General features: G+C 45.6%; 1 protein-coding gene across 2 annotated transcripts; it reads right to left on the bottom strand.

The window, feature by feature from the left end:
* Nucleotides 1–6628: 6628 nt before the first annotated feature.
* Nucleotides 6629–11282, bottom strand: LOC134572423 (heat shock 70 kDa protein-like). 2 transcript variants are annotated; one of them, XM_063431380.1, is made up of 2 exons: nucleotides 9352–11282; nucleotides 6629–6721 (listed from the first exon to the last, which is right to left on the bottom strand). In XM_063431380.1, exons 1-2 carry the CDS (start codon nucleotides 11233–11235, stop codon nucleotides 6629–6631), a joined length of 1977 nt encoding a protein of 658 aa, XP_063287450.1. In that variant the 5' UTR covers nucleotides 11236–11282. The 2 variants fall into 2 exon arrangements, with proteins under 2 accessions (XP_063287450.1, XP_063287449.1); XM_063431379.1 differs by lacking the exon at nucleotides 6629–6721 and having other exon boundaries at nucleotides 9180–11282.
* Nucleotides 11283–12071: the final 789 nt, after the last annotated feature.

Raw genomic sequence — 12071 nt, 5'->3', positions numbered from 1 at the left:
ACCAGTGTCGATCATGAACGCACTCCTTTTCCCCCCTATTGATACATCGACCATAGGCTCCGCTCGACCAAGGGGGATGGAGCCCGGTCGGTATCAATAGTCCTCCATGACCGTGTCAGCCAATCCTACGAAGTCCCTACCTTCTCTATCGCGGGACCTTTGCGCTGCTGGAATATATCTGTCTTCCCTAACACTTCCTCTGTTCCCATTACTCCCTCTATAACCATTACTCCCTCCGGGGCCTCCTCTACCTCTCGCTCTACCTCTAAAGTTTCCGTAGCCTGCCCTGGGTTGGTCTCTCTCGTACTGCTCTCTTTGCGGACATTCGTTCCTCCAATGCCCTTCTTCCTTGCAATACGCACACTGATCCCTACTCAAAGGCTCCCTACTCCATCTATTATTGCCTCTATCTGGGCCCCGTTTATCTACGCCTGCGATCGCTACCGCTAGCATATCAGCCTTTTTACGCATCTTGCGCTCCTCCTCTTTCTTGCTTTCTGTTTCCCTATTCATATAGACCTTATTAGCTACCTCCATTAGTTGGGAGATTGACATACCTGCAAACCCTTCTAACTTTTGTAGCTTGCGCTTAATATCTCCGTAAGCTTGGCTGACAAAGGCGGAGTTAACCATTCGGGAATTGTCTGCATCTTCCGGATTAAAGGGGGTATACAAGCGGTACGCCTCCAATAATCGGTCATAAAAGACACTGGGCGCTTCATCGCTTTTCTGAATCACCTCAACTGTCTTTGACATATTAATAGCCTTCTTTCCTCCGGCTTTCATGCCAGCAATTATAGCGTCTCTATAGGCTCTGAGTTGAACCATATCAGCACCATTTACGTTCCAATCGGGATCAGTGTTGGGATAATGTGTTGCGGCCCATGCTGCTGGATTAGCTTGGTTCAAAGCACGGGCTCTATCCTCTAATGCTTTAATGGCTGCTTGATTTATTCTTGTCCTTTCCTCATTGTTAAATAAAGTCATTAATAACTGCTGGCAATCAGCCCATGTCGGATTATGTGTCTGTACTATTGAGGTGAACAGATCAGTCATGGCTTGTGGTTTCTCAGTATACGAGGAATTGTGGGTCTTCCAGTTTAAAAGATCGGTTGTAGTGAAGGGAACATATACGAAGACAGGGTCAGCTTGTGCCATTTGACCTGCGGCATTAATATAGGCTGACCCGGGATTCAGACGAAGAGGCATCTGATAGTGTCTCAATTGTTGGGCACCGGTCAACTGTCGGGTCTGTATGGGGCTACGTGGAGGGGCGTCAGTCATGGGTTCCGGTCGGGGAGAGATAGGGTATGGGGATGTGGGAGGTTGGTTTTGGGAAAAGGTAGTGAATAGAACACTTCGGGCCGAGCTAGATGAAGCTTGACCGGAAGTCTGAAGTGGCGCCAAATCAGGATATTCGTTTCTAATGGGGGTGGGTTCTGGTTCCGGAAGGGGAGATTTAGTACGAGGGGGGGTGGATCCTGTACTGGAGGAGGAAGCGGAAGTGGATGAGGGTAATGAGGGGAGGGGTTACAGGACTTCCTGTATTTGCGTCACTTCCTCTTACCGGAAAGTAAGGGGGCGGCAAAGGGATCTCGGACTCAGGGGGCGTGTCCAAAATGGGCCTAACACCAGCCCTAGTGGACGAACAAGTCCTAGCTACCATGAGGCGACACTGTTCCTCGTGGCATGTCCGGAGCCATTTTGGCGAGTCATTTACGGCCTGTCTCCAACAATCAATATAAGGAAACTGGCCGTAAAGTTCAGGCCTACCTGATACAGCCACGTGTAAGCGCTGTACCAGAGTTGGATCCAAACTGCCACGTGGCGGCCATGCCGCAACCAAAGTAGGCCACTCCCTAGTACACAAAGTGACCAAACGTACAGGAGACATCTTTACCCCAAAATCACAAACTTTGAATCCCTTTTTAAAATTCTTAACCATACATCCTAAGGGATCCGGAATCGTTGACTGCGACGCACCCATATTTAACAGTGGAACGTCGTCGACAACGATTACTATACACGCGTACTATTCAACAGTCACACCCGTTTCCTCTGGCAACAGCACCACGTGGTATGGTTACCAAGTGAAACGTACACCATAACAATAAACACTCAGGGAATTCCCGTACACACACAGCTGCTACACCAGTCACTATATAATCAATATTATGCCCTTTGGCGTAACTACACAGTCACCCACGCTATAATTCTCTATATACGAATTACCCGTCTATAACACACCCAGTAACATCGTCTTTTACAAATAGCGGTTACAGTACGGTTAGCATAGGTCAAAGCACAAGTTAAGGTCACAATACAATTATTAGTGGTTATGGTGTTAAACATGCAATGGACGACAATGATTAGTACTTATTATATAATGTCAGTAAATATACAGGGTTATGGTACCGTGCACTATAATACAGCAACACACTATTAACACTCTCGCTAGACGGCTGAGCTCGCGCTATCTAACAAGATATACACTTTACTAAAACAATCGTTAACACATTTACAATTCCCAACTAAACTATTGGCCAGTACCTTGAATGGACTACCTAAAACTATATACACCCGTTTTGGTTAGCCACACTGCCCAATCACCACATATACATAGCGAGCTAGAGAACCGAATTTACACAGGCGCCTCTTAGTCGCACTATACAACGAGCTAGAGATCCGAATTTACACAGGCGCCTCTTAGTCGTACTATCAAAAGTCTAGTGGGTTCCAAATTTACACGCCTTCCCACTTAGCCCAGATAGGATGAGAACTAGCGAACCGAATTTACACAGGCGCCGCTTAGTCTCCCGGTCCCTCCGACCTAGCGAACGTAATATACACCCTAGAACGCTAGTCTAGACAAGACACCGGTGTCCGGCTAGGGCTATTTACACCAGGACCCCGCCTGACTAACCAAATCAAACGGTCTGACTAAAGAGCGTTCGATCGAGCGGTGCGCCTTCGCTCCTTCCCTCCGACAGAGGGGGCAGATACACAGATTCAAAACCCCTTTGGGCCTACCGCACAATCGGTATACCCCTAGTGGGTCCTGCCGTCTAAAACAGCAGTTATCTTACCTCCTCGTTCCTGAACCTGAGTTCACACTCATCGACGGGGACACCCCAGCACTTCTCACGTAGAGGCCGATGATCTCCTGGACAACAGACCAGTGGCGCCGAGACGAAGGGAGGTCCACGCAGAAGTTCAGGGGTGCAGCCGTAGAGAACGTGGGCAAAGATAGACCGTCTCACGCCTCTGCCTCTCAGCTACCGTTGAACGATGAGCTTCCCGGCCAATGCACCAAATGATACCGGAGAAACTGACGGAAGCCAAGCACAGAGAGATGGACACAGGTTTCTTCAGGAAGGAAGAGATTCTTTATTGGATCACCGATCGGGACTCAGAGGGACTAGCGTCACCAAAATACAGCAAAGTCTGAGTACTGAATACATAGAGTACATTCCTTATATAGCACTGTAGCTCCTCCCACAATTAACTACACCCACACATACCCTTAACCTATTTAATGAATAGAGTCTAAACTCATCCATCCGGTCTAACCACGTGGCTCATCTGATACAAAGGAGAGGGACGCGTAATTCCAGTTCTTACATTCCTGCACCTGGTCAGTACAGTGATGACAGTATCTTAGCTACGTGTAATTAACCAACTGATACTACAAACACATATACATACATATGCCTTGTGGCAATCTTAGCCTGCTAAACTTGTATTTTACTGGAATTACATCACAGTTAGTCTATGATTTACTGACCAATCAAAGGCTTCTCATTGAGATTGTGCCAAAAAGATCAATATAGGGAGTAGAGGAATTTACAATTTATTTTATAGAGCACCAGCATTCGCCACACCGCTATACAACACGTAAAATAAGGGGGGGGGGGGGGGATTATTCTAACAAGACATTTGACATACGGGAACAGTGGACGAACAAAGACCTGCCCAAAAACCTTCTAAAAGACAGAAGGACAAATAAAGAGAACAGTGTGAGGACGTCAAGTCACCTGGATACCTGATACCAGAAGGGTGAGTGTTTGGGAGGAGGGAGCACAGAAGATGGGAGATGTTCTAAGGTATAATTATTATTAGATAAAGCACTATAGGCACCCAGACCACTTCAGCTCATTGAAGTGGTCTGGGTTGCAGTACCCCGGGGCTCCTTAGTTTTTGAGAAACTGTAATAATTACCTCAAAGGGTTAACTCCACCTCCAGTCTACCAGACAGCCAGAAAGGACCCTGAAAGGAGCTGCCTATTAGAATGACAGACATCGGCAGGCTACCTGATACACTGAGCCTCTGGTGTTTTCGCACCAGCTGCTCTGTCAGTAGTTCCGCACCTGCCCCTATCAGTAACCCACTCAGACAGAGTATTTTACTTTAATACATGGATATTCTAAGACTGGTCCTCTAGTTATTACTATGCTACATCGTCTATAATGGGGTTGGCAACCTTTGGAATTCCAGCTGCTGTGGAATACAACTCCCTTGATGCTGTTCAATGGGACATGTACATTGTACAGATTTTATGTTCCTATCCTACCATCAATGCTGAACTACACTTTAATTTAAAGGATTTATTTGTTAAAGCGGCACTTTGTGGCACATGGCCGCATCTGTTTTTTTTTGTTTTTTTTTTAACCATCCTCCATACTATACATTTGATTGTTCCCCTATTCACCCCTAAATGCCACTAATATCATCTTTTTTTTACTTGTTAATTTCTTGCCCGGATCTAGGTCCCAGGCACCGCCATCTTAGTGTGTGCAGATGAAGACCCTGGGTGACATGTCATCTGCCCACACTAGATAGCACAGTAAAATTCCTGTGCATGCCCAGTTGAACACTTAAATTTGGACGTGAGTTTTGGCTGTTCATTAATTTGCCAGAAACACGAATGAATGAATAGAAATTTTAAACAATGAACGAATACTTAATTTCAATTCGGTCTTCATTCGTTAATTTGTTACAAGAAGGGAACTACTGGCTCGCGGCTCCCTCTTTGTAATATGTTACAATAGAAGCAGCAGTGAGCTGTGCTCCTCGCCACTTCCTAAATCCCCCCACTCTATGAAGGTCCATATGACCCCCATATTAGTTTAAGGGAGATTAAAATCTCCATTTTGCCTCTACTCACTCTGTCGCAAATAGGGTCATGTCTATTAAACAGTGAGTGCTCACTGTTGTAAAATACGACACCCCCCACAGGTCCCCCATGGTGGAGCATCTATTAAAAATCTTTAACGGAGGGGGGACATAGTGTCCCCCCACCCCGCGATTAGGGGCTATATAACTAAACAGGGGCCATATTGTCCCCCCCTTCCCCCAGCTCCCATCCATTAGCAGCAGGTGGTGGCCATAAGTGACAAAAAGGGGACAACCTATATGTCTCACCCCACACATTAGCATGACCACTAGATGCCACCCCTTTTGTCACTTAGTGTCTCCACCCACTGCTAATGGGTAAGGGCCAAGGGGGCGGTGGGGGGGGGGGTGGGGAGGGAGGGTAAGATAATAGGTCTCAGGCGCTAGGGGGATACAATTATTTTAATAGGTGCCCCACTTTATTAAAATCGAGGGGGGAGGGATTCAACAGTTAGCAGCTACTGGCTGCTCCCTTTTTAACAGACATGCTTCTATTTTAGTAGACATGACCAATTTTAGTCTTTCAGCTTTTTAGTAGCTATCTTCCTCATCCTTGGGGAATTAGGGGGCTATCTACTATATGGCTGCAAGAATCAGATCAGAATTTAATTCTCCAAATGAAATTCGGAATTGAACATAATGACTAAATGTCATCCGAACACGAAGGACAAACTGGCACCCTTGTCTAACGGACAGGACGTCAGTTACAGCGAATGGAGTCATCGCAAGAACACGGAGAAAGGCAAGTATTATGTAAAAATCTTTCTTTGAAATTGAGCGGACGTAAACTCCTCCTTTGGTCAAAGAAAGTCAAGCGTAGGAAAAATACATAAGACAAAGTAATCCCTACTTTGTCTTATGTTTGAAAGAAAACTAGATCAGATATGAAGAAAATATTCTGAAAACAGATTATGAGAGCGGAAAAGAAGCAGCAAGAGTTAGGAACCAACAAAACCAATGTTTATAGTAGGAATACATTCCCTGATGTTTTAAAAAAAGTTATAATAATTTGACCAATATTCAGATTGTTTGCAAAATTTCATATATTTCCTCTCTCAATGCACTATTTAGTGAATAATGTACATAATTTCTGACATTAGCAGATTGATTTCGTAACACAGATTTTCAAAATGTGGGAAATGGATATCAAATTAAGAAGACACAAATGTAAAATTTTCATTACATTTATTTAAAAAAAAACAAAACTGTACACAAATTAAAAAAGGCATCATTATAATTACACAAAATTAAATATAGACACAGTCTTACCAATATGTCTGTCCACATAACATTGTATTACTCCTTCTTCAAACATGAGTTCATTTGTAACAGAAGTTAATAGGAAGATATTTGATTACAAAATAAAATATAAAAAATCAACATATAAAAAAACCCCCAAAAAACAACAACAAACAATTGTATTTACACTGATCACAGTTCCAGACTGAAAAGTTCTTAATCAACCTCTTCAATGGTGGGACCTGAGCTGCTGCCCTGTCTGGCCTGAGCTCCACAGCTGGATCCTGGCATTCCGCTTGGCATGCCACCCTGGTACAGTTTGGCTATAATGGGCTGACACACCTTCTCCAGCTCCTTCTGCTGATGGGTATATTCCTCTTTCTCTGCAAGCCATTGATGACGGCAGAAAGAAGAATTAAGGGGCTTATTCACTAAACAGCAAAGTCTAATGAGCCAAACACCGAAATACGTAATAAAGAGCCGATTTGGACATTCCCCAACTTAGTGATAGTTACAGCTTGCCTAATTTAGTGAAAACAACTTTAAAACACTTAAGGCACAATACACACTACAGTGAGCTTTTGTGGTTATGGTCCTTTGAGCGGCCTAGCTCACTCACAGTGTAAGTAGTCAAACCATTCCCAACTTACCTGGGATCCGTTGGTAAGCTGACATCCTGCAAGGGGCTTCTGGCAGCTACCCTAAGCTAACCCTTCCATACAGGAGCTGCAGGTTGGCTACGGGTATCAGCCGAGCACTTGAAGCCACTGAGGTAAGTCCTGCACCAACAAACTTAGCTCAGTGCTGTAGCTTCTGGACTGCAGAGTAGGTGACCGGCTTCAGCAGACCCCAGGTAAGTTGTTTCATTCTCAAATGGCCACTAAAACCACTCCAGTAGCCCCCCCCCCCCCACCGCCAGCTAATGCAGGACTGGCAATATGCAAGTGCCAGCCCTGCAATGTGCCTTCACGGACCGGATGGGAGGTCAGAAATCTCCGTTCCCAGGCACCGTGCTGGCAGCTGGCGGGGGAGTGAGTGAGAGATGACCCAGGAGCTCAGCATGCAGCTCCGCCGGGTGCTTCTCTCGCAAACACGGAGCGTTGCCGTGGTTACCACGACAATGCTCCGGATCTCGCGAGAGTGAACTCTAGCCCTGGAGCTACGGGCTAGAGTTCACTCTCACCACTGCGACCACCAGGGATTCCCCACGGACCACCAGGGATCAAAAAAATGTCCCCCCTCCTCTCTCAGTAAAGGTAAGAAGGGAGGGGGGTTTAATGTATATTTATTTTTATTAAATTTAAAAAAAAACACACATTATAAAAAAGCCTTCCTACCCTCCTCACCACACATTCACAAACTGTCCCCCCTACACACACTTCCCCCACATACACACTGCCCCCCCATACACACAGCCCTCACACACACCATACACATTCACACACTGCCCCCCCATACACACAGCCCTCACACACACCATACACATTCACACACTGCCCCCCCATACACAAATTGCCCCACACACCCACACTGCACCCCCCACACACATCACTGCTCCTATGCCCTACTACAGGCCCATATCCCAGCAGACCCCAGGTAATTTGTCAAGCAGTTCTTAAACTGTTTGACTACAGAGTTGTAGTGGTTATGGTGCATGGATTATTTCTTTAAATAATCTACAAGTGCCCCTCCAGAGATCAGGCTCTGGATCTGCCACTGATGCTGCCCCTATGGCTGTTAGCTGGTTGGAGAAATGCCCCTTGGGGTATCTTAACTGGCATGCAAAATTCAGACAGCAAGAGGCCCTTGCTGAGAGAATGGCCATATTGCTCAGGCTGCTTTGTCACTACATTTCAGTAATCCAAGAATATAAAGCCCAGATTTATAATGTTTCTCCGAATGAAATTTACGGATTTTACTGAGTTTGCTGGAAATAAAGAAATCTGATTTTGATTTACAATGTATAAATGATTTCCAAGTGTGTGTATGTATATATCTAAATATGTGTGTTTATATATCTACACATTTTATAATTGCCCCCTACTTTTGTCTCTGGCCCACCATGTGCCCTTCCTAAATCTGAATCCTGGACACGCCAATGGACAAAAGGGGCCTTTTTATATTGTAGTACCCAGGAACAGGGGAACCTTGTTATGCTCCTGATTACAGCTCTGTGTAATGTCAATTTTTCCAAAATTATGATGATCCCATATGTGTAGTTATTCAATAAAATGTGAATTGCCTCGAATTTGAAGAGAATGTGACATTTAAAGTCAAAATAGCCAAACTGGGAAAATTATCCAAATGAAATGTTTTTTAGATTGATTACTTTGACCTAAAATGTGAACTTAACATTGAACTCGAGAATACTCACATTTAACTAAGTAATCCTATATATTTAAATTAATCGGATTCATCTTTAAATAGTGAGCTACCAATAGAGAAACTGTATCACCCAAGCTGAAAGTACAACACAAGGAAAAATAATGTTCAAATGAAAGAGACACAGATTTAAAAGTTTAATTAACTTTATTATTAAAAAATAAACTTCTAGTGCAATAAATATTATTTAACATGGCATTGAAAAACAATAAAAAAAATATATATATACAGAACCGACATTTAAGTCTTACATGCTGTTTTGTCAGATTGATTTTGTTTTAATATCACTATATTGTTCCTTTATTAATCATGACTTCATATAATTTTTTTTTAATTATTTAAAGATACTCCTCTGTAATGTCCATATAAACAAAATACATCTTAAATTTACACTGATCACAGTCCCAGACTTGAGTTCGTTGTTTCACTCTCTGGATATTACAGTCTTTGAAACAATATATTAACAAGTCTTTAGTGTCCATTTGACGTAAAACGAAATCTGCAAGTTCTTAATCAACCTCTTCAATGGTGGGACCTGAGCTGCTGCCCTGTCTGGCCTGAGCTCCACAGCTGGATCCTGGCATTCCGCTTGGCATGCCACCCTGGTACAGTTTGGCTATAATGGGCTGACACACCTTCTCCAGCTCCTTCTGCTGATGGGTATATTCCTCTTTCTCTGCAAGCTGGTTGCTCTCCAGCCAGGAGATGATCTGCTGACACTTCTCAGAGATGGTCTTCTTGTCGTCCTCACTAAGTTTGCCCTTCATGTTCTCATCCTCCACCATACTCTTAATGTTGTAGACGTAGGACTCCAGGGAGTTCTTTGCAGAGATCTTCTCCCTTTGGGCATCATCATCAGCCTTGTACTTCTCAGCATCCTGAACCATCTTCTCAATATCTTCTTTGCTGAGGCGGCCTTTGTCATTGGTGATAGTGATTTTATTCTGTTTGCCAGAGCTCTTGTCCACGGCCGACACATTGAGAATTCCGTTGGCATCGATATCAAAGGTGACCTCAATTTGTGGCACTCCACGAGGAGCGGGTGGGATGCCACCTAACTCAAACTTGCCCAAGAGATTATTGTCTTTGGTCATAGCCCTCTCTCCTTCATACACTTGAATGAGCACTCCAGGCTGGTTGTCAGAATATGTGGTGAAGGTCTGAGTCTGCTTGATAGGGATGGTTGTATTGCGTTTGATGAGGACAGTCATGACCCCTCCAGCTGTCTCCAAGCCCAGGGAGAGAGGGGCCACGTCAAGTAGAAGCAAGTCCTGCACGTTTTCTGACTTGTGTCCCATCAGGATGGCAGCCTGGACAGCAGCTCCATAGGCTACGGCTTCATCTGGATTAATGCTTTTGTTCAGATCCCGTCCATTAAAGAAGTCTTGCAGCAGTTTTTGAACTTTTGGGATACGAGTGGAGCCTCCCACTAGGACAATTTCATGGATCTGAGATTTGTCAAGCTTGGCGTCTCTCAGGGCCTTTTCTACAGGCTCTAGGGTTCCCCTGAACAGGTCTGAGCAAAGTTCCTCAAAGCGGGCCCTAGTGACGGAGGTGTAGAAGTCAGTGCCCTCATACAGAGAATCTATTTCAATGCTTGCCTGGGTGCTGGAGGACAGCGTACGCTTGGCTCGCTCACACGCCGTTCTCAGTCTCCTCAATGCTCTTTTGTTCTGGGTGATGTCCTTCTTGTGCTTGCGTTTGAATTCCTCCACAAAGTGGTTAACCATGCGATTGTCAAAGTCCTCTCCACCCAGATGAGTGTCACCAGCTGTGGCTTTTACTTCAAATATACCATCGTCAATGGTGAGGATGGAAACATCAAAGGTGCCACCACCCAAATCAAAGATCAGGACATTTCTTTCACCACGGGCTCCCTTGTCCAGGCCATAGGCGATAGCAGCAGCTGTAGGCTCATTGATGATTCTCAGTACATTCAGTCCAGCAATAACACCAGCATCTTTGGTAGCCTGGCGCTGGGAGTCATTGAAGTAGGCTGGCACAGTGATGACAGCATTGGTAACTGGATGTCCCAGATAGGCTTCAGCTGTCTCCTTCATCTTCAGCAGCACCATGGAGGAGATCTCCTCAGGGAAGAAGGTTTTCTCCTCGCCTTTGTGCTCCACCTTCACCTTGGGCTTTCCCCCATCGCTCACCACCTGGAAGGGCCAGTGCTTCATGTCTGATTGTACGACGGGTTCATTGAACTTTCTGCCAATCAGTCTCTTGGCATCAAAGACCGTATTCTGGGGGTTCAGCGCCACCTGGTTCTTGGCAGCATCTCCCATCAGTCTCTCGGTGTCAGTAAAAGCCACATAGCTGGGGGTGGTGCGGTTTCCCTGGTCGTTAGCGATGATTTCCACCTTGCCATGCTGGAAAACACCCACACAGGAGTAGGTGGTACCCAGGTCAATGCCAATAGCAACTCCTTTAGCAGCCATGCTCTCTCCCCGCTGTATATTGAGTGTGAGCTCTGGAGGTTCTCTCACTGGGTCAGATAGTTGTACAGTGCTGGCTGTCTCAGTGCTGGCTGTCTCTCAGGAATGCTCAGTATCTGCTCTCTCTCGGTGCTGGCTGTCTCAGTGCTGGCTGTCTATCTCAGTGCTGGCTGTCTCTCTCAGTGCTGGCTGTCTCTCTCAGTGCTGGCTGTCTCTCTCAGTGCTGGCTGTCTCTCTCAGTGCTGCTCAGTCTCTGCTCTCACTTGCTCTCAGGTAACTGCTCTGCTTGCTGAAAGCATCCTCTATATATATTGCTCAGGGCTGGAGCCAGAGAACTTGTCAGCCAATCACAGCGCGGTCCTCACCAAGCTACCAGGGATTGCCTAGCAACCTTCCCGAACTTTCCCGAGTCTTCTCTGCTGTTTCAGCCAATGAGCTGTTTCAGTCCAGGAATGTTCGCGTGAGTTCCATCCTCCCTCTCCGCCATCCAATCAGCGACTCCGGAGTGACCGTGACGTCAGCGGCCAGGAGAAACTGCTGGAACCATCTCGGTGAAGGATTGAACCAGCCGAGAGACCAGCCAATGAGCGCAGAGCTGGGCGGGAGTGGGCGGGGCTATTAACAACCCTGGCCCAGAGCGTGCTGGAAGTTTCTCCGGAGTGGAATCTGGCGGCCGCGGCTCACAGAGGGTTTACCCGGCACACAGAGGGTTAATTTATACTATAGCGAGGGAGAGATTAATGAGCTCACTGACACACATAGGGTTAATTTATACTATAATAAGGGAGAGATTAATGAGCTCCCTGGCACACAGAGGGTTAATTTATACTATAATGAGG

This window comes from Pelobates fuscus, chromosome 9 (assembly GCF_036172605.1).
Source record: "Pelobates fuscus isolate aPelFus1 chromosome 9, aPelFus1.pri, whole genome shotgun sequence".
Classification (NCBI taxonomy): domain Eukaryota; kingdom Metazoa; phylum Chordata; class Amphibia; order Anura; family Pelobatidae; genus Pelobates; species Pelobates fuscus.
The sequence above is the reverse complement of the archived record's forward strand: the minus strand, read 5'-3'. Positions and strand labels throughout refer to the sequence as shown.

What these genes read in the sequence shown, in the direction of transcription:
- LOC134572423 (XM_063431380.1), bottom strand. Translation starts at nt 11,235, where the DNA reads ATGGCTGCTAAAGGAGTTGCTATTGGCATTGACCTGGGTACCACCTAC. An exon ending in GATCCAGCTGTGGAGCTCAG is followed by an intron (nt 6,722 to 9,351) that starts GCCAGACAGGGC and finishes AAACTGTACCAG; the next exon opens with GGTGGCATGCCAAGCGGAAT.